Below are 27,111 nucleotides of genomic sequence, written 5' to 3'. Positions count from 1 at the left end.
CTTCCTCTCCCCTCAGCTGTGCCAGCGCATCTCAGTCCTGCCTTGCAGTGCCTCTGCTCTTTCAGCACAGCTCTGCTGAGCCCCCTCAGTCCCAGATTGCCTCCCCACTGGGCTGTTGCAGGGAGCTGATCCCAAGGCTCTGCCATGCCTCACCTTCACTATCATCATTGCTCTGTCTGCTGCTGCAGCCTGTCCCACGGCCGGTCCCTAAACGCGGGTTGCCCAGCTGCTCCTGCTCCTGCTGTTGCTGCTGCTGCTGCTGCCTGCGAGCGATCTTCTTCATCTGCCAGGAGAAGCAAGCAAGGCCCTAAGTTTGCATTAAGGGCCTGGCTGGGGAAATGTGCTGCAGTTAACACAGTGCAGATATTACACAGACACTCGTCCTGAAGCAGAGTGAGCCTCACTAGGGTTTCATGTTGCCACAACAGGCCCTGGGAAGCACAGAATATCAGAGCAAAGTACATACCAGCCATGGCCTCAATCCACCCCTGTGTGCCACAGTCTGGGAGCAGGGTCTTACCACCAGCTCCACACAGGTTGGGGAGGCACCCTGTGTAGGTGGGATTCTCAGAGAGCTGTTTCTGCCCCATTACACTGCCAGAACAGTGCAAAGGGCTTCAGGGCAATTGAGAATCTGGGCCACTGAGCTTGGTTCCGACGAGAGAAGCAGTCACTCACCTTGGCTCTTTGATTCTGGAACCAGACCTGCACCACCCGGACCGTCAGGCCTGTTTCAGCTGCGAGGGTCTCTCTCACCTACCCGTAGAAGGGAGAGGAGTTGGAAAAGGTGAGTTAGAGCTTTGTTATATTGGAAAATGATCAACCCAGCTGATGTTTAGAACAGTGCCCCTAAGCTTGTGCACCCGACGGTCCCCTGCCCTTTCCAGATCCTTCCTAGAAACTCACATTGGCTGCAAATCTACCCTGCTGCCTGCAGTGAGTCATGCTGACTTGTACATAAAGTGCCTACTCCTAACTTCTGTGTTTTTGTCTGTCCTAGGATTGTAAGTTCCTCCGAGAAGCTGTCCCTTCTCAAGAGTTTAGAAAATGACTGGCACAGAAAAGTATCTAATAGGTGGAATCTGTCACTCCCTGCAGGAAACTGTGCCCCCGAAGGGCAGGGTCCCCTAGCTCCTGTTTACCACTTCTGTCCTGTCATTACTCTGAATTTACACTGTGAACCCCCTAAGGTAGGCAACTTGTCTTTCTATTCCTCTGCACAGTACTATAAACACCTGACACTATCTAGAGGAGAAAGAACAACAGAAGCTGCTGTCTATGAAATGGCTCAGAGTGGGCCTCATTCACCTCGTGCCATCATTCACACCAGTGGAAAGTGGGTGTGAAATGCTCCCAGATCAGAAGGAACCTACTTTGCATTGGTGTAAATGACAGCACAAGATGCAGGGCAGTGGAACATCTAGCCCAGCCTGTGCATCTCCTCTCTAACCATCTGCACTGAAATGAAACCAAGCTGGCTGCCAAGCTGTGCTGAGACTTAAAGCTGCACTGCACAGAAAGACAGTCAGCATATAGCCACAGGATGTGCGCCACGCTGCTGCTGAGCCGGACGCACTGTCAGAAGGGAACCTGGTCGCTCCCTTCCAGAGTCAGGCTCCGCTGTGGTGTGTTCTGGAAGCGCTTGCTTTGCAGCCCAGCTGGGAGCGTGGAGGCAGGACTCTGGGCTCTGAGGCCATCAGACTACTGGGGGGTTTAACGGGCATAAAAGCTGGATGGGGACTCTGGCCCAGGGAGTGAGGAAGCTCCCTCCTGCACTCTACCTTTCTGCAGGGTTTGGAAGAAACCTCAAAGGAGGCCTTGAAAGCCCGTCGCTGCTGAGTGGTGAGGATGGTGCGTGGGCGCTTGGAGCGCTTGTGGTCCTTGCCTTCCTCGCTGCCTCTGCCGTGGGAGTGGCTGCCATCCTCATCCTCACTTTTCACTGGAAGGGGAACCGTTAGCTGTTACTGCCCCTGGCAGGCCTGGGCCTCTCTGGCTCAGCTGCTGTAGCAGCAAAGCCAGGAAATTTCCTCCCCTTTCAGGGCTTTGGTCCCTTACATCCTCAGCAAGTGCCAGGCCCACAAGGGCTCCTGTCCTGAGATACGGTGCCTAGGACCAGAGAGGCCCATCTAGCCCAGCATTGCTTCCCATTGGCTACCCCGGATCAGACCAATGGGCCTTTCTAGCCCAGTATCCATCCACGCCGACCCTTCAGATCAGACCACTAGTGTCCTCACCATTCACTCCCTCCCTGCCGCTCTGGATCAGACCAAGGGGCCATTGACTCAGACAGTGGTTGGGGGACAGACGCTTCAGAGGACATAGACTGGCCCCCTCCATGGGCATCCCACACTTCCCAATCTCACAGCCCTGTCCCCTGGGGACCAGGCAGTATCCCTGCAACACCCTACGTTAGCCATGCCATAAACCCCACGGCTGAGCCCCTCATTCCCAGCCCCATGAGGGGGGTCCATTCACCCCATCCCCTCTTTCCCTGCTGGCCCCAAGGATGTAGGTCCCCTGTGGGTCTCACCAGACTCAGTGGGCGCAGGGCTGATGGCACTCAGCATCTCCTTCTCCTTCTCATAGTCGCTGCGGCACAGTAGCTGCCCCTCCTTGAGCACAAACTCATCCCCACGCTGCAGACGTCGCTCGCATTCGCAACAGAAGAAGCAGTGAACATGGTAGACGTTCTCCAGCACCCGCATGATGAATTCAGACGGGGCAATTGCCTTCAGGCAGCTGCTGCACTTGGTCTGGAAGAGCCTGTGCGGCCAGGTAGGGAACGAAGCAGTTGGACAGAGCCTAGGGGTTAGGGCTAAGAGGGCAGTGGGACTAGGAAGGACTCAGGGGGGTACTGGAGCTATGGGAAGTATTGGGTTGATAGGCCTAACACCTAGATACTGCAGTGGTTTAAGGGGGTCCCGGTTATGACTGGGGCTTCATTAGTCAAAGCAACATCTCAGGGTGAGGGTTGTTCTCCGCTAGATACGGACAGGCGCTGCGATGCCCTGGTGTAAATGCCTGCATTGATAGCTGGAGCGGGTACAGCAGGTGTACAAGGGGTCAAGAGTCCCACCAGTCAGGGGCTCCACAGCAGCTGGGAAAGGCTCCAGTTCTCCCACGTGGTGGGGGGGACAGAAAAACAGCAGCACTGGGTGCTGTGGGGGCTGACACAGGCCCAAGGCCACTGAGGCAGGCTCGAACTGGGCCCGCCAGGCACTCCCAAGCAAGTCTGGCTGTTCTGAACAGGATGACAGAGAGAAAGTGAGTTTGGGTCACCAGTGCAATGACCTGGTGAGGGGAGGGATGGGGGTGGGGGCGTTGGAAAGGGCCCAGCGAAGCACCACAAAGTGGAATATGGAACCCAAGAGCCAGGTCATCCGCTGGTATAACAGGCCGTTGGTGGAGTCAAAGGAGCCACTGACCTTCACTTAGGATCCAGCCCTCCGGGTATCATAAATAACCCCTCGATGGGTACTGGTTTCTCTGAGCTAGGTCCATTTTCCTGGCCCATGCTGCCCCTGACTTCCCCAGCCAGCTCTGCAAAGAACACAGCCTGCCTGGCCTTTCAGCCCCTGCGGAGTCAGCACCCATGCTGCCCTCCTGGGCATGGGCTGTCCCAAGTGCCTCTTTTGCTCTTGAATGAACTTTGCTGGAGACTTAATCAGGGCTGATACATCTCACTGCATTCAGGCCAGTGGAGTCAGTGAATGCAGCCTGAGAAGCCCCCAGGGACCATGCTGCCCGGCTCAGTCTGTTAGTGTGGTCTCAGCGGGAAGGGCTTCCTTTGAGACCTTTAAACTCATTTTAATAACGTAGTCCCTGGGGACTGTACGGATCCAGCACAGGGAGCCCTGGAGGAGGCTGTTTGTGCCCCTTGTGGTATCCTGAGAGAGAAATAAACAATCGCTGAGTGCCCGGCATTCAGAGCAGATGGTTCTGATGAAGTAATTTGGGATCTAAACAAATGTGAGCACGGTGGCTGCCGGCTGACAGCTTCTATTTAGCCACTTGACAAGAGAAAGTAATAAAATGGGGATTAATTAGGCTGTTGTTTAAACACACAGGATCTTCACCACCAGCAGGGAACTCATAAACTGGGATTGAGAACAAGACTGGGTTAATCCTCCTGGCAAACTCTGCAGAGCGGGATGGAGAGGATTACAGGGGAGAGCTCATCTCTTCCAAATACCACCATGGAGCTGTGCTGCGCGATGGCCTTCGCCTGAAGTGGCTGGGACATTCCAGCTGGAGCCACGTGGGATTTCTTGCTCTCTCCTTCTTTATCTGTCTATCTGTCTGTTCCTCTCCATCTCTCTCTGCATTCCCCCCCGTCTTTTTGTGATTCATGTTTTACTTTAAAAAATTGAGTTTGAAATAGAAGTAGGGTGACCAGATGTCCCAATTTTATAGGGACAGTCCCGATATTTGGGCCTTTTTTAAATATGGGTTCCTATTACCCCCCGCCTCTGTCCCAGTTTTTCACACTTGCTGTCTGGTCATCCTAAATAAAAGTTCAGCATAAAGAAAAAAGCTGCCACTAAGTCACGTACTAAAACCAAACCCACATCCACACACCGCCTCAAAGGAGCAGGTGAGATGAGTGCTCCATGCACAGTCCCAGAGGTGGCCCGCGTACAAATCTGTTCCTCTCTGACACCAGCAGAGGTGAAAAGACAAAGTAAACCCTTCCGTGTTAACTGTGATCTGTGATCAGTTACAAGCATGTGACTTTTTACCAAATAACAAGTTATTTATGTTCCTAGAATTTAAGCCCAGAAGGGACCTTATTGTTGATTTAGTCGGACATCCTGCATAGCACGGGCCAGACTATTTCACCCAGGGCATCCTGCAATGGTCTGTGGTTAGGTTAGAGCACCTCTCGTAGAAAGATACCCAGTCTCCGTTTATAGACTCCAAGTGATAGAGAATCCACCACATCCCCTTGGACACTGTTCCAATGGCTAATTACCAGCAAATTACTTATTTCCACTTTGCATTTGTCTAGTGGCAGAGCCCAGCCACTGGATCTTGTTATGCCTTTGTTTGCTGAAGAGTGCTCTAGTATTGGTTGTGGTAACTGTAAGAAGGCAGAGCATGCGTCATTGAACGTTCCCGCCCTCTCGTCTGGAATTAGATCTCAGTCCAAACTACCCTAACTATTAAATGCAAAGGCTCTCCACTGTCTCCTTGGTTTGCAGAATTTCCCTCCTAGACATGGGAACAAATCTCTATGCCACGAAGATTCTTGGGTCTTTAGAGAGATGGCTCCCACAGATCATGTTTAGTCTCAGCTAGTTCTTCCCAGGTCCAGTCACACTTCTGTAACATACCCCAACCCTACCATTCTTGTGCATCCAGACAGGCAGGCTTTTAGAAGGGGAGGGGATGAGTCCAGCATGTGGTTAGAGCTACAGACATAACAGTTGAAATATTAGGAATTCAGGAATTATTAGGAATACAAGCCACTCTGCAGGATAATGATCCCTCCTGACTCCCGTTAGTCCGAAGTGGGGATCCTGCCCTGAAAGAGGGTTTAGTTCTTGTACAAATCCTTAAATACTTACCATGACAGCTATGGAAATTTCCATTATCCAGAAAAATATCTAAGCTGTTTTTTAATCCTTATTCCATCCTTGCCTTTGACCTCAATGATATGCCATGGCAATGAGTTCTGCAGGCTAACTGTTCAGTATTGCTTGGGAGGGGCAGGGAAAGAGAAACTTCCCGTCATAAAACTTGCTTTGGGCTTGATCCTGCACAGGACAGGGTATGGTAGAGATTCGCACAAGGTCAGGTGAACATCCTGAGTGTGCAAATGCACATGTTTGTGTGCATGCACTGGTTTTAAATGTGAAAGCTGTGAGAGATACCAGGTGGAGCAAAAATACCTGGAAACAGATGTCAGAGCTGGGAGAAGAGGCCTGCCCATCCCTGATTAGCTCCTTTACCCTACTCCTATTAGAATGAGGCAGTTAGCGAGTCTTGTCTAAAGAGCCTTCAGGTGCTGGCCATCTCACCTGGATTGCATAGGATGGGCGGGTTGCAGCTGTGATCAGTTGAGGGATGCACAGCTGCTGTAACATAACTCAATCTCACATAGGCACTATGAGCCCCACCACCCTCCCTCTTCAAAGCAAAGCCCTGAAAACAAATCTGCTCTGCTTTGTACTAATTGAAGAAAACATTCAGCAAGCAGCTCATAAACGCGGTGTCAGCTCGCATTACACAAAATTAAAATTCTCAGCCCCTCCAACACTAGGAATTCCTAAAGAGGCCGGTTTTAATATCGCCTGAATCCATTTAAGTCAAGGTAATATTGTTTGGGTTGTCATAGGAACAGAATACATCTCCGCTGCAGCCAGTATTCTAAGAGGAGGGAAAGGCGGCTGCGGTGAGAACATGGTTGCGTGGTGTCTGAATGCAGCTGCCCTGGGAAGCCACATGGGGGGATGTTGCAGATACTAATTGGGCTTCCAGGTTCATTACTTGAAGCGGATTTAGCGCCAGCAAAGGTGCTGGATTGACAGCTCTGGGTGTGTCCACAGAGAGGGGACAGCCCAGGCAACTGCAGGGAGAGCTTCCCATCCACTACGAACATCTCTCACCTCCTTTGGAAGGACGCACCCAGTGCCAGGAGTGAGTTTAGACCCTGTGGTCCAGTCAGTCCTGGGGCTCTCTGCTGAGGCAGCCAATGAGGAAGCAGTGTGATGCTAATTGTGGTAGTGCCCATTTGTTCAACAACCAAATTGTTTCACATGCCCCAGGGCACAACCCGGCATTCAGATCATAATAGCTTTCATCCACTACTGATCTGAAACCACATTTGGATTAGTCACCTCCAGGCCAAAGGCTCAATGTCCCATTTCCAATCCTCTTAGCCATCCCGTCCCCCACATTTTCTGGCACTCACAAACTGCAGGGACAGGTGCCTTAGCCATTGAGGCTGTACTGCTATCAAACTCCCAGAAAGAAGGCTGATGGGTTTGCTGGGTCCTACCCTCCCTTGACAGATACCCGAGAGGTCGGTCTTTTTCTCACACTTTGGCAATGCTCATGCAGCTAGTCATACCAGAAAGTCTCATTGAAGAAGTATAACTGTGATGCCGGGTAGGTAGCTGGTGTGCAGAGATCACTGCCCATCATGCTGACCAATATTGCCTCACTGTTTCTTTGTACTCCCTGCCTGTTGTTTCTTATCTTATATTGTAAGTTCCTTGGGGCAGGAACTGTCTTTTTGTTCTATGGTTGTACAGCCCCTGGGCACAATGGGGTCCTGTTCTGTGCTACAACAATACAAATAATTAATTGAACTGACAATTGGCATGAGGTTGTGTGTTTGTGTGAAACCCCCATGACAGGATCAAGCAGCTACATAAACCTCACGCTTTGCTGCACTTGTTGAAAACGCAGAAAGGAACTAAACGTTGGATTATGTTTGCAGGTTGCTTAGCAGACAAAAGCCTTGTTCCTGCTGCATTTGGTCACTAGCAGGGAACAGAAGTTTTTCAAGTCAAACATTTCACTGCAGCTTAGGTCTCTGCTGGAATCAGAGGCCAATAGTTTGAGAAGAAAAACATGATGTCTTCAAATTTGCACCCAAACCTCAACTTTCCTCTCTAAACTGCATAATGACCCCTCTCCTTGGAGTGATGAGCCTGTGTGGGAAAGCGCGAGACAGAGACAGAGGCAGTCACTGCTAACTGATTAGGTAGTTTGAGCAGGTATATCCATTCATCAGCTGTCACAGTTCAGAGTGAGCTGTACCTTTGATCCCTCAGTCCGAGTATGTCTACACAGCAGTTATAAGTGTGACTGCAGCATGTTTTGACATACTTACCTAGCTTTGATCTAGCTAGCTTGGCTATGTCTATACATGCTACAATCACATCTCCTGATTGCAGTGTAGATGTACCCTTCAGTCTCCTCACAGGCACCCTTTCCAGTGGTAGGCCCAGTGCCTGCATTTCTCTCAGTGATTCACCCCACTTTTAGGCTGGGTTTCTAGGGCACAACACCCTTGTTTACCAACCATGTTTCCTTGGCAGGTCCCACTGAGTTTAGCCCCTTTTATAGACTCCCCTTTGGAAGCTGTGTCCAGGAGGTAAATGCAATGACACCCACAACAAAGCATGATTTATTTTATCCATAGGAATATAGCAACCAGAAAGAAACGGATTAAAACAACAAACGTGCTACGGGCTGCGATGGGCTTGAATTAGCTCTGATACCCTAGCTCTTCTGGGGACCGGGTTACCATCTGCATCACTGCAGACCTTGCCTCTGTGCATCAGGGGGGTTGTCTTAAGAGTTCCCAAGTTCTGCATTTAAGGTTTCCTGCTTGAAGGGCCCATTCCTTTCCCACCTGGAGACAAAAGACCTTGACACCTGTCTTGTCCATTAAGCACCAGCAACTAAGCTATCTACAGTGTGCAAAAGCCACCTGGGACTGAATTAACTCTGCAGCCACGTAGTAGACAGGATGGTAGTAATCAAGTAGACAGAGGCACATAACGTTTGTAAAGTTAATACAGATATCTATCACCTTTTTCACACCTGCTCAGCCTGCACCAAATTAATTCATTCTACAAATGGTGGAACTTGTGTTTCCTGCTGGAAGAGGAGCCGTGTTAAAGGGACATGGAGGAGAGACTCTGCTCTGCGGAATGAGTGTCTGCGGATGATGGGCAGGGAAGCAGGCTCACACTTGGGAAAATCTGCTCTGAAGAGCTACATGGAACAAGCATCTGAGGTAGGCAGTGTCTGCTCCCAGTTTAGCAGGAAGAGATGCAGAGCTGGGATGGAAGGCCTGACCCTTCTCAGCCCTTTCTTCACACCTACGCTGCAACACTCTCCGGGGAGCAGCAACACAGACAGGGGCCAGTGCTGCTGACAGAACAGGAGGCTGGTAAATTGCCTCTTAGAAAGTACACCTGTACCAAGGCATTTGCTCATAGGCAGCAGCTGTACCATCCAGACAAGGACAAAGACACATCAGGCCCACACTGGAAGGCTGCTGTCCGACAGCTTGACCCTCCACTTTGCAGTCTGGGCAGACATCAGCGGCTGAGCAGGCTGTCACTGTGTAGCTGAGAGCTACCACTGAGAGAGCAGCCCCTGGGAAAGCATATGTGGCAGAATCACCTATTAACATACTGCAATGCAGTACTGAGTCCCACTGCAGGACCATAGGAATTGCTAGATGGGATCAGACCTATCTAGCCCAGAGGCCTGTCTCCAGTAATGGCCAGCACCAGTTGCTTCAGAGGAAGGTGCAGGAAACCCTTCAGGAACTACAGTGTGGGTAATCTGCTCCCCATTAAGGCTCATCCTGACCACTAATCGTTAGAGATTGACCTAAGATTTCCTGCCTGAGGTTTTGTATCCCTAAGAAAATACCTGTTAGCATGAATTATTGTAACTCTGGATATTCTTGTTATCCTTAGAAATGCCCACTGCTCAGTTCTTGGCCTCAACTACATCTTGTGACAATGAGTTCCGCAGCCTAACTACATACTGTATGACAAATGATTTCCTTTCATCAGTTGTGGATTGGCCAGCCATGGCTCATGCTTCAGTTACCAAAGTGTGCAGTGTATATGATCACTGGGTGGAACTCCAAAGACCTCTTTGGAGGGGCATCATCTTCCCCACATGCAGTTATCTTTCTGCCTTTGTTCCCAAAGTAAAATCCTCCATGGAGCTATGTTGTGTGTCATTTACAAGAAATTAGAAGCCTGAGATCCAGCATCCCCTGCCTGCTGCTGTCACCTACCCTCACACTGGGTGCAGTACACTCCTTTACAGAGGGCCTATGCACTGGACTTAAGTGGCACTGAACTGGTGTACAGAGATGAATTTTGCTCACCATAAGGTGCAGACCTGGCTGCATTCTACGTTCACATTTTCCTTCAAACAATCAACCAACATCCTCTTCTGCAGAGCAGAGCTGCTCCTATCCCCACGCTTCACAATTTGCTTTTGAATGACAGGCAAACTGCTCAGTCACTAAAACAGCTGAGAGAGACTTGGAGTTTAACTAATTTTCCCTAAGAAGTTTAGCAAAAATTTCTAACCATGCCATGGTAAGGGAGAGAGGTGACTGTTGCAAAAAAGCATGGAAGTTGGAGAGAAAGAGACACCTACCCCCGCCCCCCATCCGATGCAAAATTCAGGGCCAGATTTCACACACCCTAGAGTTCAGAGGTACTTTTGTTTGGGTATTTGGTCCGAGTTCCCTCTATTCATCTATTTTGAACTGCGTAAGTCACAGAAAAGTCTGATATTTTGTTCCTATTTCCTTCTACAGCAGATCATTGATAGGGTTTGCCTCTTCAACAGAATATTTGAGAAGGGTTTACAGAGACCAACTGTTTTCAGATATTTAATAGTATCAGAGGGGTAGCCATGTTAGTCTGGATCTGTAAAAGCAGCAGAGAATCCTGCATCTGACGAAGTGGGTATTCACCCACGAAAGCTCATGCTCCAAAACGTCTGTTAGTCTATAAGGTGCCACAGGATTCTCTGCTGCTTTTACAGATATTTAATAGACTCCATCATCTATCGGATTCAAATGCTAGTAAAATACCGCAACTCCCTAAACAGCCCATTAATCCCTACAGAGCCAGACCTGTCGCTTTTGGGGGTACTGTTCTCCTTGCAGACTGCTTTGGAGAAGGAATCACAGTCAGAGCGAGGGCTCTGCCCCACAAAGCGACTCCAGATGGGGCTGAGCTGAGCAGCAAGTTATTGAGCAGTTGTCTGACCTGTTGTGTGGCAGCACGGAGGGCCCTGACCCAGGCCTGGGAAGGGTAATTTGGAGCGTATAAGATTGTACCAGTGGGATTAAAAGGTGTTAATGAAGCAAGGGCTAAGGCGGCCTTGAAAGCCACAAGGCCTGTGCTTCATGAAGCCGGCTTATTTAGTTAGGGTTTAGTCAAAATGAAGCAGTCCTGGCTTAAGCAAGGTCTGTTTACTTAACGCTGAGCTGCAAAATCCATCGTAGCCGTCTGAAATATTGAAGTGGAACTTGTAAAGCCCCTTTCCAGATTTCACGCTGGGCTAGGAGCAGGGGGGTGGGACACACGAGGTGGAATAAGGCGGCGCTGGAAATACAATACGCTCTTTCATTCTAAGGAGTTTATTTCACTCACACCACAATAGCAGGGTCTTCTCTCAATGATATGAGGTGGTGGGGAGGAGATAAGGGGCAAAATTCCCCTCTGTTTCATTCCCATGACATGTTAGCAACACCTAGGCCAGAGTGAAGGAGCAGTTTGGGGGAGACTCTCACTTCCTCACGGATCTTTCCCCCCAGGGCATTTGTCAGCCTCTCTGGAAGGGACATGCAGGGGTTCTCCTCTAGAAAAGGGCCCTCGGGTCCTGTCCACACCCAAGCCACAGTTAATTAAGCCAATTCTCTCACTGGTGAGAATTTCAGCATAGCAGGCCCCATACAGCCCTTCCTCCTGCCAGGATCTGTGCAGCAAACACTCCCTGTTTCGGGGGAAACCCCTGGTAGCACAGTCTCAGGAGCACAGCATGCTCCACCGTTCTCCATGCACAGTTACCAACAGGATGGGAGATCTCTACTCTCTGGTGACGGGAAACTTTCTGCTTAAACAGCCAGTCCCTGGAGGCCCAAACCATCTGTCCTTCTCTCTGAAATGGATCGTTCCGCAGGGGGCAACTGAAGCCCAAAGCAGTGGACATCAGTGAGCTCCCAGGACTGAGTTTGGCCTACTTCAAGGAGGGTCCTGTGGGGAAACCACATGGGCTGCATGGGGAGGGAATGGGCTTTCCTGAAGGAGCTGCTCAGGGGCCAGATTGCAACAATGGCTGGACATGCTGAAGACTCTGCACAGGGGCTGGGGCAAGGGTGGATAAGTGTGATAGGCAGGATGGGGAAGTGCAGGGGACCCTGAGGCTGCTGAATGCCTGCCAGGTTAACCCTATCCTTGAGCATCATGAGGGTGCAAGGACTGGTGGGACTGAGGCCTGTGTGAGTGAGAGAATGCAGAGTTATCGTTCTGCCTACTAAGTGCTGCTAGTTAAGCACTGACTTTGTGACACGAATCACATACTGGATTGAAATAGCACCATAAACCCACACAGCACTTGGTGACCATCGCCCTGTGCCCCATCTTGAGCACCTTCCATCCAGGGCTCTCCAAGCACTTAGCAAGCAGCTGCGTTATGACAGAGAATCCTTTACAGCTTTGCTCAGAAAAGAACATCACGCAATATGCTCCCTGCACAGGTGCCCCCACTGGGCTCCTGCCAGCACATCATGCTTGTCCTCTGCTCTCTGCATTGGCTTCCCATATAAAATCGAGTCAAGTTCAAAGGCCTTGGCACTTATCTTCATGGTACCCAATGGCTGGGCCCAGGACTAAAAGGCCCTAAAGCTCTGGGATGAAGACTGTGGCTACAACTCTTCTCCTCAGGAGCCATGGAACTTTCTACCAAAGCTCGTCTATGCAGGAGACAGAGTCTTGGTCAGAGAACAAACTAGCCCAGGGACCAAACCTCCCCACCTTCTGCTCCCAGGGCCAGACACACTTCTTCAGTCTTGCTTTCTCTAACGTATACACGAAACACAATGTACACTAAAAAACAAACAATAAAATCCTCAAAAACAAACCCTACCAAAACAACACAGACAATTCTCTCCTTGGGGAAGGATGACAGAACGACTCTCACGTGACAGGTGTTAGTTATATTGCTTAAGGCAAAGATTAAAAGGTGCCCAAGTTATTAAGATGATGATGGTGGTAAAAGAACCTGTATAGACTAGAATAGAGTAGGACCCACCTTAAAATTATTCCAGCAGGGAACTTATAGTGACACAGAACTCATTTCGTTAATGGAAAAAAATAACTGCAGGTTGATGATTCTTTTTACGCAATGTAAAAATTTTCATTATTAAAATGAAGGAGACTCCAAATTTGTGTTGAACAGAGGGAACTTTGGGCCTGGAATGGGGGATACTGGAGAGGTTTGCGAAGACCCCTAAATCGATCGCTAGCAACATTTACTATGATTGCCACTTGGTTATTAAAGCACCAAATTCTGAACCTCGGAAGAGCAGTTCTGACTGGCTGGGCCCTGCACTACCCTTGATATCAGTTCTGAAGAGAATAGTTGTTATAACCCTTATAGTTAGTGTCTGGGCTTGAGTCTGTTAATGCCGGGGATGAAAATTGGTCCTTAAATAAAAAAACGAACAACAAACAAAACACGCGACTAGTTCCCAAAGCTGCGGAGATTCATAAATATTAAAGTGACACGAGTGAAGCGCTACTGAAAGATTTAATACACTGCTTCTGCTCCGTGCCTCAAGGGGTTAAACCCCCTACTGTGAGGATATTACTGCCAGTTCTGTGGCACTGAGCCATCACCATATAATCTGATGAACTCTTTTATTAAATTTCACAGTCCTGTCTTCTTTATTAAAATCTCCCAGAATTCATAGGGTGCCTGTCATATTGCTGCAGAATGCTAACAAAAAAATTTGTTTTTCTCTAGGTAGTGCCAGTGAGAGGCTGCATTTCAGTGAGTGTCTCTGTCAGGTGCAGGGGAGGGAGGGATGCTGCCAGAAAAGGTGCAGTGGGCAAAATGGGAAAGATGCCTTTCCCTGTGGATAAGCATCAACACCTTCTCTTCTCTCCCCATGCCAGAGGCAGGCATTCTGGACACAGACCAGGGATGGAGAAAAGAGGCTCAGGGGGACGAATCTTTCCAATCTCACTGGTGGCCCTGAGAGGTTTCACTGGAATTGTATGGGCAGAAAGAGGCCCACAATGGTAACATGATGGCTGAAGGACGCTAGTGCATGGGATGTGCAGATATCACTGTGATGCAGATGGTAACAATGCCCTCACAGCATGCTCATGGCATCTTATCTTCACTGTCACTTGTCTTCACTTGGATCTTCAGCCATAGGCACAGAGGCATTGCCAGGCAGGATCAGACAAGGGTCCCGTCTAGCCCAGTCTCCCATCTCCAAGACTGGCCAGCATCCGTTGCTCCAAAGAAATCCCTACAGAAGGCAGAAATGGGATAACCAGGTCCCAGGGGAAGTTCCCTCCTGATCCTTATTAATTAGGGCTTAGGGTTCTTGCCCTGAAGCAGGTGGATTTATAGCCCTTCCCAAACTTTCATCTTGGTTGGAGATGAGCAGTCCACTGCTTCTTTCAAACCAGCATCTCAGACAGCAAGGGGTGCTGGGCTCTACCAAAGGGAACTACTGGAATTTCTTACATATTTATTTTTAACTAGTACGAATTACTAGTGGCTGCAATACAGCCTCTTTCATACAAACTCTCCACTCAGGTAGGACAGAGGCCTTCTGCCTGTCTGCTCCTGCCAGTCTTCCTGGTCTCCCTTGTGCTGCTGAATGCAACACCCCCTGATACAAGGAGACATATTTGTGGGTGCAGAGTTTAAACCATCAATATATTGTAGGAAAAGCTATAATGGAAAACCAGCTTGTTCCCCTTCTCCCTCCCTAGTGGCCAGGAGATAGTGTTCTTGCTGCAGCTGAGTGGGTTCCATTCCCAGTCAGGGAGAAATCATTCTGATCTCTACCGCAAGCTCTTCAGGGCAGGGACTCTCCCCCCGTGCAACACGGAGCTAACTTCACTGTTGGTGCAGGAGAAAGAGAGAGGTCAGGGAACCTGCCTTGTGTGCACTTATCTGATACCCACTTGGCATGACTGCATGGCAACAGAACTTCAGGTCCCCATCGAGTGCTCTGAGCAAAGATGTAGGAACAAAGCAGGAACTGTTATGTTCTGATACCGAGCCCCTCTAGGGCTCTGGGGGGCAAGTCACGGTCCTTCCTTTTGCCTCAATCTCCCCCTCAGTGAATGGGGGATGCTGATAATAACTTTGCCTCTTTCACATGGAGGTGAGGAGACGGTTCAATTAAAACTGCTCTGTGATGCTACAGCCGCAGCGCCGCAGAAATACTTCACATCAGCAGAATGGACAGTTTATGTTCCAAGATGGTAAGCGCTCAGTAGGATTATTGTATTTGCCAAAATCAATGTTTTTGATGGAGAAGTGAAAATTACCCAGGAATCTCCCACTGACGTGTTTTCTTCCACGCTTGAGCTATGACTTTTGCCAAGTATTGTAAAGCTAGAAAATGGAGCTATCACACATGCTGTTTACAGAGGACCCAGTGTAAAGACACAAGGGGAGTTTCATTCCATGCTCTGGAGGAGAACGGTCAAGGTGAGTGCTTGCTCTGACCCGTGAGGGCCTTGTAACCCAAACGGGCATATTTAATTCTTAGTCACTAAGCGAGTCTAGGGCTGGTGAAATGTGCTGCCCTCCCTTCAGAGCAGTGCAGCATGGGCAGGTGTCCCATACATCCCCCCCTGCACCATCTAAGAGAGACCCTCTCTGAGGCACAGAGAGGAAGTGAGTCTCCAAAGCTCATTCATCTCTTGGCCTCTTTGCTGAGGCTGCCAATAAGGAGGCCAGATTTTCAAACACGCTCAGCACTGAGAATCCAGTGAATGGCACCGGTGGTTTCATCTGTCCACTGAGAGTGACCATCATTCATGCCAGTGCACAGAGGGTGCAAAATGCTGCAGCTCTGATTCAATACCACTTTGTGTCCGCTTTGCAATAGGGCACATGACTGCCCAGGGAGCATGGCGATGGGAAATTCAGGTCCTGCATCTCTGCTGGCCTGGCATGGATTCCCACCAGCATGCAGCTCAGTGTAAGTTCTTCGAGGTTTTTTAAAATACTACTTTCCAGCAGGGGAAATTGGAGAGGAGTGGAGCTCTGACCTGCCCTAGGACAGGGCAGTTGGGGCCGTGGCAGCAGCATCACAGTTGGGCTGCACTGTTCTCTCCACTTACAGATCTAGTTGTAGCTTAGGTGCACTTTGTTGGCCCTGCATTTGGTTCTCAAACAGGCCACTGATGAGTGAGGCCAGCCAATAGAGCTGTAGGATTGAGGCGCAAGAAAGAGCAGAGCTCGCATCCATCACCAGAGAATTGTGGAGGAGCAGAGATGAGACCTGTCCACACTAATCTTAGAAGAGCTCTTTGAAAAATGGATTTGTCCTTTTACAGGAAATCTCACCCACTTTGAAGTTACTTTACATTCTCAGTCAGAACAAAAAGTTGAAATACCAGAAATTTTCAGGAAGCAAAGAAATCCCAAAAAGTTTCTCATTGTAAATGTCAAAATGGAAAATTTCAGTATGTTCAATCTAAACAAAACAATTTAACGTCAAAATGATATGATTTGATTTATAAAGGAAATAAATGTGGTTTCATTTCAAAATTTGGATTTAACGTTATATTTCCCCAATTGGAAAATGTAAACTGTTGTCAAAATAGACATTTTCCGCCATAGGAAATGTCTATTTTGAAGAAACCACAATTTCTGTCAGGACATTTTTGCGAACATCTCTAGATCTCAGTTTGCGGGGAAGTTCCCAGGGAGAAGGCATTGTCTGTAGAAACCACAGATTTGTGCACCCTGTCACCGCGAGTAGAGATCTGGGCACCTTAGCTAGTGATTTTCAGTGACTAGTGATTTAGGGCGCTCAGTGGGAGGCACATTAAAGGGGCCTAGTTTCCAGAGGATGGGAGCTCAGCACTGTCTGAAAATCAAACCACTTTATGGTGTCAAGTTGGGCACCCAAATCCCCAGCTACTTTTGAGAATCTTGACGTTTGGGCTTTTACTTGTTATGGCTCCTATTTACCCCATCCCATTTCACCTAGAAAACTCCAGATTCTGATTAAAAACTGAGACGAGCACTTCTGATACAAGGAAGCCAATTCTCTCTGGAAAGGGCCTTGGGAGCCTTGGTCCCAATCTTACATCCCAGATAGGATGCTCCTGCTGGCGTTCCCCTCTCTCATCCCTTGAGATGAATTCCCTGCTGGCATTCTGCTCTCCCTCCGCCTGCCTGCTCACTTTCCAGTCCGCAAAGCACAAGCCAGCCAAGCCACTTGCTCCAGGTATTTGAATTTCGAACTAGAGTTATCAATTCATATTGATTTTGTGGTGCCTCGTTGGCCGCCTCTGTAAAGCCTTGGTGGGTTAGGTTAGTATTCTCAGTGTGGGGAAGCGTTCCTCCCCTCCCACAGTAGCTAGGGGTGATATTACCGATCCAGATAGTATCCAAACTCAATATCCTGTTTCTCCCTTTCTCATTTCCTGTTTGCAGGTCTGAATGCCAGCCCTGTCAGAGTGTGGGGGGAGTGCGAGAGCAGGACGGCGTATGTCAGAGCGGAGGGGAGACAGAAATGGGGGACGGGAAGGGGGGTAGATACAAGGGGGAGAAAGGCAGAGGGGCTGCATACTCTTTTTTATTGCAGATTTAATAATGACAAAAGAACATCATTAAACATTCATTAGAATTATTTAATTAAATTTTACTTTGGAGAAAAAAGAGATTAGATATGATGCAAAAAGCAATATTGATTGAGAAAAGAACAAGCTTGGGAGACGTGATTTAAATTAAACTCTGGGCTCTCTCTTTCTCTTAAAGCAGTGAGGCGCTGGGAAGCGGGTAGAGCAGCCGCAAAGGAAGAATCAGTAGTGACTAGTGATAACAGGCACCGTCCCTCCCCACGTCTGACCGGCAGCTTGCCGGGGCCGGAGCCTTTTCCAGTCCCCTGCGAAACCATTTGGCTACATTTCATCCTAACATGACGACTGTAACTAGGGTGACCAGACAGCACATGTGAAAAATCAGGACTGCACACAGTATTCCAGTAGTGGCTGCACCAGTGCCAAATACAGAGGTAATACAACCTCTCACTCCTACTTGATATTCGTCCGTTTGTACACCCAAGGATCACATTAGCCCTTTGGCCACAGTGTTGCAGTGGGAGCTCATTTAACCAATTTTTAATCTATTTCATGTGTGTCATGTTGATTCTGTATCGTTCTACTCTATTAATCAAGTTTCCATGCAATATCAAATAAAATGCCTTACAGAAGTTTAAGTGTATCAACACTGTTTCCTTTATAAACCAAACTTGTAACTGTGTCAAAAGTGATATCAAGTTAGTTTGACAAGACCCTATTTTCCATAAACCCATGTTGATTGTCATTATGTTACTTTCCTTTATTAAACATGTCCTGTATCAGCTGTTCCATTATTTTACCCACCCATGATCCTTACATTTTGTAAAGGTCCCAATGAAAACACCTGCCTGAAGTGACTTTCCAGACATTAACTCTAGTCATTACACATAGGCATGGGTGGAAATTCACAGTAAGGCCAGAAGGGACCGTTATGCTCATCTAGTCTGATCTCCTGCATCACACAGGCCGAAGAACATTACCCAGTAATTTCTGCATCAAGCACATCACTCCTGAATGAGCTTGAGCAGTGGCTCTCCACCTTTCCAGACTACTGTGCCCCTTTCAAGAGTCTGATTTGTCTTGTCTACCCCCGAATTTCACCTCACTTAAAAACTACTTGCTTACAAAATCAGACATAAAAATCCAAAAGTGTCACAGCCCACTATTACTGAAAAATTGCCCCCTTCTCATTTTTACCATATAATTATAAAATAAATCAACTGGAATATAAATATTGTACTTACATTTCAGTGCATAGAGCAGTATAAACAAGTCATTGTCTGTATGAAATTCTAGTTTGTTAGTGCTTTTATGTAGCCTGTTGTAAAACTAGCCAAATATCTAGATGAGGTGATGTACCCCCTGGAAGACCTCTGCATACCCCGAGGAGTACGTGTACCCCTGGTTGAGAACCACTGAGCTAGAGCATCTCTTTTAAAAAGATAGTCCCTTCCTGAATTAAAGACTGCATGTGAGGGAGAACCCACCCTCTCCCTAGGTGAGTGGTTCCTTGCTCTGGCTAGGGACTCAATGTGACCTAATGAAACTTTTATTTAAATTTTAGGATTTTTTAAAGCATGTATTATTGGTGGGGAAACAATTCCCAGACATAGAACCTGGATTTATTGATGGGTTTATGAGATAAGGGGATGCTTTACAGCATGAAGTTTAAGTCTCCTTCTAGCACAGAAATAGTGGGAGATGAAGAACTGTGTGCTTTGGAGCAACAAAATACTGAGTATGTACATCCTGGAGTGTGATATGGGATTCTGGAGAAAGGGAGACACTCCCCAGAAGCAACAGGCTGGTGCACACAGAAGCAGGAGTGAGCTCTGTGCAGGCTAGGGAAGAAAGTGGTCATGCTAAAAGGGCGGAGGGAGGGGACATTATGGAGGAAATTGAGGAAAGAATTTTAGATGGAGCCATTGGGAGTGGCCCTAGGTGACTCAGATGTTCTTCCAGCTGTATCCGAAACACCCTGATAAAGGGAAAGCTGTATAATAGCCAAAGACACATGATGCTGCCTGCCACCTAGCTAGGTAGGGGAAACTTTCATTAACCACACTTAGGGTTAATTACATTACAAGGGGGGAGTGAAAGCTGGAAGCGCTTTATGGATCTGGTTAATAATTCAATTTGTGCATCAGCTAGAAGGAAAGGCCCCTGTTCTGCCACCACCAAAGCATGTTAACAACCCAATCGTTGTGGAGGCCCAAACGTTCGGGGAGCCCAGCAAAGAGAGAGACTGGGATAAAGGCCAGAGAGGAGAGGAGAAAGAAATGCACAGGAGAACGGTCATCAGGTGGATGCCATTTGGAGCCAGTAGAGTCGAGTACAATCCCCAATGAGTGGGTGCTACAGGTCCCCCTCTGTGCACCGTCTACATAGGACAAGAGTCCGTTACAGCCCTAGCTAGGGAGCTTTGGCTGAAGCTGTCACCATTGGTGCTTTGAGCTCTGGAGGTGCCCAGTTCAGTCTCTGGTGCAGTGGCACAGTTGAGGAGCTGGACAGTGAGGAGAAAGATGGCTGTGAACCTTGAGGAGAACAGATTGGGGGTCTGATTCCCCAAGATGCTTAGCATCCAGTGGGAGCTACTGCTGTGCTCAGCTAATCAGCAGCCACCCAGAAAAGTGGGTGGTGGTTTGTTCCTGGTGAGTAACAGGAAAACTTGTTCAGTGCTGCCAACTCTCACTATTTTATCATGAGTCTCACAATAGTTTTCTTAAAGTCCCAGCTCCTGGACTCAGGTGATTACGTGACAATCTCAGCTTCCATTTTTTAAAAAAGCCATCAGTTTCTGGCCCCCTCCATTATGGAGAAAAGCTGGAGAATGAGCCACCTAATGGCTGAGAAACCACATGGCAAATCCAAAGAACTAACTTACTGTTTTTTAAAATCACAATGGGGGGCTGACTCATCATTTTCAAACGGCTAGGGTTGGCAATAGCGCCTCCTCCAGACTGATGCTTCGCTGTGCGGGACTCGGATCCGACAGGCTGTGGGGGAGAGGCCAGGATGAGAGGGGAGGAGTCTCAGCAACCAGCAGAAACAGGCATGTTGAGGCTGGATGTCTGCAACTAGGAATCTGTGCTTGAGAAAACACTCCCTGAGACTCTGAGCAGAGACCACTCAGGCAGGAGGGATGCAGCCTCTTGCTTCCACCTCAGCCAAACCTGATCCGGCTGTTCTCAAAACATGTGTGAGAGTAGAGAGTCCGGGAGGCCACAGAAAGGCAGGCTGAAGGGTTGAGGAATGGGGCTGTGACTCAGGAGACCTGCTTTCAGTTTCTGGCTCTTTCAGAGGTTCCCTGTGCAACCTTGACCCTGCGGGTTGTTCTGTGCGGGTCTGGGGTTCCAATCTGTAGGATGAGGCCCTTAATCTCTCTGGTCCTCAGATAATAATTTCGTCTTTGTCTGTTTAGATTGTAACCTCTTCAGGGCAGAGACCACCTCTCACTGCTACCTGGGAGACTTAACTGCCCTGGCTGGTCCTCACCTTGCTGGCATGGGACCATTATTTCAGGTTTTATGGCATAATTCTGAGTGATCTGACTGCACTCACACATTTAGGGATTACTGGAGCCATGAACTGCTATCAGCTGTTTGGCTTCTGATGCTATGAATAAGCATTAAGCCCCGTAGGAAAAATTAAATCCAGGAACTGAAGAGGAAACAAGGAAACCAAGCTGGGAGATCTCATCTTCGAAGGGTAATAAACACAGAGTATAAGGTACCAGGGAAGGAGAGCGGAGCAAAGATAAATATAGGCAAGGGATCATAATGCATTTCTGAAGCAGCCTGGCCAAGTGAGCTCTAGTGACCCAGCAGGGAGGCTGGCGTTAGAGCTGGCAGACTTTCCTTATGTGTTACATTCCCTGTTTTCATTTTCTTCCTGTTCCAATTTAACCGTAATGCGTGTTCCCAAAAGAGAGCCACAGATTCTACTCCTGGAGCAAAACCCACCCAGGAAACACTGCACAGGTTGTTCCCTAGACAGCAAGGAGCACTGAGAAGGCAAAGAGGCTCATGTCCCAGAACACTTCAGTAAGGGGAATATTGATTATTATCCTTCTCCCCTCCCACAAACACATGAGGAAGCAGGTTTTGTTTTAAAATACTGAATTAACTGTTTGTATTTCTTAATAGCATTTGAGGCTTTAGACTGGTTTCTAAATGAGGGAAATACTTGATGACAAGGCCCCCGTATGTTTCAAGCGTTACACTTTGAGGGCTTTTGGTTTTGTTTCATTTTGTTTGTTTTCTGTAATTACAACCAAGTTTATGAACAGAAGGATTTTCAGAGAGTTATAATGTAACGATTGTAGCATCTCGATCTTTATAAACCTGCTTCCCTTGAGCTCTGCCACTCAGTCCCACCTCTAGCCTTCCTGCTATCCCAGCCTTGGGCTCCCCCCTGCTGCCAGTATCCCTTGGTCCTAACCTAAACCCTGCTGTTATGCCAGTCCTGAGGTCCCCTCTCCAGCTGTGAGGATGCCCCTCAATCCTCACCTCCAGCCTCCTGCTATCCCAGCCATGGGCTCTGCATACACACTGATCTGCTGATGCCACTCAGTGCTGACCTGCAGCCCCCTGCTATCCCAGCCCTGGGCTCCCCCTACCCACTGCTCAGATGCCCCTCAATCCACGTGCAGAACTGTGATTCTGTAACAGGCACAAAAGGAAACTGGTACAAGACTCACCAAAGTCGCTTATAAACTAAGACAGGATTTACTTTTCTGAGGTGAAAGGTTAATGCAAATCTGTCACAGTACCTCTGCTAACTATCTTCTGATGCAAGGGTTCTCAAACTGGGGGTCGTGACCCCTCGGAGGGTCATGAGATTATTACCTGGGGGGCTTGCAAGCTGTCAGCCTCCACCCAAAACCCTGCTTCACCTCCAGCATTTATAATAGTGTTAAATACTTTAAAAAGTATTTTTAATTTATAAGGGAAGTGGCCCTCTGAGGCTTGCTGTATGAAAGGGGTCACCACCACAGAAGTTTGAGAACCACTGTTCTAATGGATCTTTTTCTATTCACCACCAACGCTAATAGAGCAGGACATGGTGCAGCAGAGAACAGCAGAGACTGCGGTAGCCTCTCCTTGGTGAATTCAGCTGCAGCTGAGGCATTTTCAGGTCTCATAGGAATCTGGTTTCTCAAAAGGGGGAAGCCAGTGCTTAATTTGTGCCAGGGCTTGCCAGAGCTGAGCCCCGGCACCGCTGGGCTTGGCAGTTCATAGCTCCGGCACTGCTGGGCTTACCATGTCAGTTATGAAAGTAAAAAAACAGCTTAATCCCTGGCACCTCTTTCATTACAAACAAAGCACTGGCGAATGCGCTGTTATCGCAGAATAACTCTTTGTACATTGGGATGTGTGTGCGGATTTCACCCTGTTTGGAGCAGTTCCTGGCTGTGTACACCGTGGAATTTCTACAGCGCCTTTCAGCTGCATCATTCTCCAAGCACCTGGACACCAGCTCTCACCCCAGACACCTCGGACCTTTGTTTCTCCAGCACCTTCGCCCTCACTGGTGCCCTCTGGTGGTTGCTGATATGTGTCTGACTGAGAGAGTCAGCCTCTGGCAATGGGACGACACTGATGCCCCGCGACAGACTCCCATTGCCCTCCATTCTGCCTGGCCAGCAGCCTCGCGCAGCAGAGCTGCCAAGCAGCATGTGGTTCTTGAGGAGCTGCCTTGGGAAGGGTTGAGGTAGCAATATGACACCTAGTGGCCCTCCCCGAGCTCCGGACTCCATGGTGCTGTTCACACACACTGTATCCACAGTCCCAACAAGCTCACAGTCCGAACAGGCAATGTGGAGAAGCGGAGTCAGTTGTCTTTTTCAAATATAGGATTTAAACCAGCTGCTGGAGAAATTCTGTGGCCTGTGTGTGCTGCGGAAAGGGTGCGTGGGGGGGAGCTCTCGCTCCTGATGCTCATAGTGGCCTCTTCTGGCCTCGGAATCTATGAATCATCCCCTTCCCTTATGGGCCATGAGAAGAACAGGAAGCTCTGCATTGTCCTCAGCAGCCAATAACTAACTATGATCAACTCCCATGCTCCAGGGCTTCAGCCGGTCATCCGCAGGGGCCAGGAACCACAGCGTGTCTGTCTGTGCACGGAATCCGTCCTGGACTCCTGTTTAGATCGATTACACTGAACTACGAGCGGCCAGTGCCGGTAACGTACCATTCCATGGCATAGGGGCTCATGCCTCTGGCAAGTCTGAAGCCCCCACTATTGCTAAGCAGCCTCCACACCAAATAGCAAAAAAACACAGCCCGAAAAGCAGAGCCCTGCAAGGAAAGAACTGCTTGAGAGGGTGGAGCCCGTGAGAGATTCTGCTTCAGATCAGCACCGGGGTTTGAACTACGTTCCTAATCTGACTATCCATGAGGCAGGAGTGCCCCTGCAGTTTCTGCAAAGGGAGGTGACTCAGCAGCTGGCATCACCTTCTCATTGAACGTTATTATTATTTCACAGTATCTCTGAGTGCACGGGGCTGTGCTCAGAAAAGACCTCAGAGACGGGCCCCTGTGCCAAAGAGCTCATACTGCCTGCGATGGACTCCGCTGACAAGCCAGGAAGGGATGGAACAGGGAGGGCATGGACTATAACGGAGAGAGAGAGAGTGTGAGTGTGTGCGTGTGAGAGAGAGAGATCTAGGCCTCAGCATGGTGCCCAGGAGAGGGGCTGTGCCTCGATCCCGCTGAGCCCTCCCTGCAAGCCAGGTTGGCAGGATCAGGCCTGTATAAAACCCTAAACCCAGCTATTGTAGGGAAATGCTACCAGTAGGGCTTTTCAAACACAGCTGGGCAAACCTGTGTATAAAGGGAAATTCTTCCCCCTGCAGCTCACAAAACGCTGTCCTGGGGAGACTGACATAAAACCCCTTGGAGCTGGGTGAAACACTCCCAGTGTAACATCTCCCTGGCCTCTCCTCTTGCACCAGCCCTGGAACTGGCTGTTGGGAGCTCGCCACCAGAACCCCAGCGCAGCAGGAGTGGGACATAGAGTGGCCATCAGCAGGATGCAGCCTCAATAGCATCCCGAGCTGCTAAGCTACTTCCCTGCTGGACCAGGGCAGTTCCCAAACACACAGCTGCCAGGTCCACCTGGAGCCTCCCTCCACGGGGAACAGATGCCTCGTCCATCCAAGCAATGCAATTCTTACACCTTTGGAACTGCTGGGGAGAGTTTCTGGAGGGACTACGCCACCCGTGCTGGGCATGTGAAGCAGAGCGTCCTGCTGGTCCAAACAGCCTCTCCCATCCATCTGCAGAAAAGCTCACTATGTTGTTACTGGAGGGAAGCCACCAAACCAACCTGCTCACAGGACTGTGGGGTTTGATCCAAACCCACTGCAGTCAATGGGCTTTGGGTCAGGCTCTAAATAACCAGATCTCTCTTGCAGCTGTAAAGGAGTCTCCATCGATTTGGAACACAGGATTTATCGTCTGGATCACACAAGGGGCCCATCTGGCCTGGCATCCCATCTCTAACAGGCACTCAGCACCAGCTGCTCCAGAGGAAGGAGCCAGAAATCCTGCAGGAGGCAGCAATGGGATAACCTGCCCTAGGGCAAGTTCCCTCCTGACTTCTGGTAGTCAGAGGTCGGGGCTGGCGTGCTGAGGCAGGCAGGGTTCTAGCCATTCCAGAATGCCTAGTTTTAATCCTGACTATTCTAACTGTGGATATTCTTGTTATCCAAATTACGGCTTGTCTGCATGGGGGAAAGTTAGTCTGAAATAAGGCAGGATGTGAATGTAAAGCAATGTAGCTATTCTAGACTAGCTCCTTGTGTGGGCATTCTTATTCTAGAACAGCTATGCCCATTAATTTCTCTGTGTAGACAAGCCCTCGGTGCCTTCTAGGACCCTGCAGAGCACTTGGCCACATTGGCATCTTGTGGCAGTGAGTTCCCCTGGCTAATCATGGGCTGTTTGGAAAAGCATTTCCTTTTACCAGTTTGGACTCTGACACCTTTCTGTTTCGTTGATTGCCCCTTTCTTCGTTTTCTCAGAGGCAGGGTAAACAGAAGTTCCTGAGCTACCTCCTCTCCTCTTCGTTAATCTGGATACCTTTTTCACATTGCTCTTACTTGTCTCCTCTCTGAGGCCTGCTCTGCATACGGTGTTTGTACCAGTACAATTATGTCAATTAAAAGTGTGCTTTTTTTTGTAATCAAAAGATTTATTCCAATACAACCCAATCCAGTGTGGATGAAGTTAAACTGGTACAAAGATACCTTGCACTGGTATAGACTATTCCCCTTCCCAGACAGGATTAGCTACACTGCTATAACTGTAAAGTATCAGAGGGGTCGCCGTGTTAGTCTGGATCTGTAAAAGCAGCAAAGAATCCTGTGGCACCTTATAGACTAACAGACGTATTGGAGCATGAGCTTTCCGTATTGGAGCATGCATCCAATGAAGTGGGTATTCACCCACGAAAGCTCACGCTCCAATACGTCTGTTAGTCTGTAAGGTGCCACAGGACTCTTTACTGCATTTACTGGTATAACTGCATCCACACTGGGGAGGGGGACGGGGACCTGAGGAATTACCAGCCACACCCAAAGTCAATCTTTAGCCCTTGTCTCCAGGCTCCATTTATGGTTCGAACAACCAACAAACTTGCAAAATGAAAACAAAATTTCCAGCTGGGTGTTTCTCCTACTAGGAATCCCCCTCCTCCAGGGACTCCTGCAGGAACCTGTCCCTTCCGGAAGCTCCTCTCTACAATTCCCGCATGCACCAGCATCCTGCAGTTCTTTATAAGGAACACTTGTCCCCTTCTCACCTGCATCTGATCAGAGAACAGGGCCGGCTGGGTCTGGGCCTTTGAAGGGGCCGGCCACTCTATTACGAGGGTCTGTGCCATTTTAACTATTCTGGATAAAAGGGTGTCACTTGTGTAGAAGGCCAAAGGTTATAGTCATCCCAGTCTCTCTCACCCCCTCTTTATAAGCTAGTTAAATCACCGCACAGTGAAGATCTCCTTAGCACGGGGTGGATTCTCCCTCAATGGGAGTCTCTAAGTCAGGCGTGGACGCCTTTCTAACCAATCTGCTGTAGCTCAAAGAGGAGTTACAGGCTCTCTGTAGAAATTACTGAGTGAGGTTCTGTGCTATGCAGGAGGTCAGATAACAACCATCCTGGTCCCTTTCTGGCCTTAAGGCCTATTTGCCTACAAAGATACTGACTAGTGACTGAACTGAAAGCAGGCACCCGTTTGCTTTCTCTAAGGGAAGTGCAGAATGTGTTGGCAGGTGGAGATAGTTGAACAGAACTGAGCCAGCCAGGGTGCAGACACATCGATTCAAAGGCCAGAAGGTACCAGTCTGATGATCTCATCTGATCTCCTGGATAACACAGGCCAGAGAAGTTCCCCCATTTATTCCTGGACAGGATATTTTAGAAAAACATCCAAGCTTGATTTAAAAACTGCCAGGGATGGAGAATCCACCATGACCCTTGGTGAACTGTTCCAATAAATTGCCCTGGGAGTAGATGAGCGTTTACAGGCACTCAGACAAGAAGAGCTACTCCAGTTAGCAGGGACCCAATACTGTCTGAGACACGAGAGAGGACACAGTGAGATCTTCAAACAGGGCGAAAGTCACCCCCATGCGGAGCCTCCACACGAGACCTAGGCGCTGCTTCAGCCTGAGACCTAGGCCTCCACGAGGTCTAAGGGGGAGATAGGGAGGAGTCAAAGCAGGGCCTGGGTCTTGTTCTGGTCCCTCTGCACAGGGCTG

At 48.9% G+C, this 27,111-nt stretch overlaps 1 protein-coding gene across 1 annotated transcript in view; it reads right to left on the bottom strand.

Moving 5' to 3' along the window:
• The window catches only part of LOC116825785 (LIM homeobox transcription factor 1-alpha-like), a 53,803-nt gene that overhangs the window by 4,771 nt on the left and 21,921 nt on the right, over positions 1-27,111 (bottom strand). Inside the window, exons 3-6 of the mRNA XM_032782046.1 lie at positions 2,531-2,763; positions 1,782-1,939; positions 679-756; positions 154-283 (exon numbers count right to left, since the gene is read on the bottom strand). Of these exons, the coding sequence (XP_032637937.1) occupies positions 154-283; positions 679-756; positions 1,782-1,939; positions 2,531-2,763 (599 nt within the window). The remainder of the gene's footprint in view (positions 1-153; positions 284-678; positions 757-1,781; positions 1,940-2,530; positions 2,764-27,111) is intronic.

The sequence above is a fragment of the Chelonoidis abingdonii genome, chromosome 26 (assembly GCF_003597395.2).
Source record: "Chelonoidis abingdonii isolate Lonesome George chromosome 26, CheloAbing_2.0, whole genome shotgun sequence".
Taxonomy (NCBI): Eukaryota; Metazoa; Chordata; order Testudines; family Testudinidae; genus Chelonoidis; species Chelonoidis abingdonii.
Note: the sequence above shows the minus strand (reverse complement) of the source record. Positions and strands in the feature narration are given on the sequence as shown.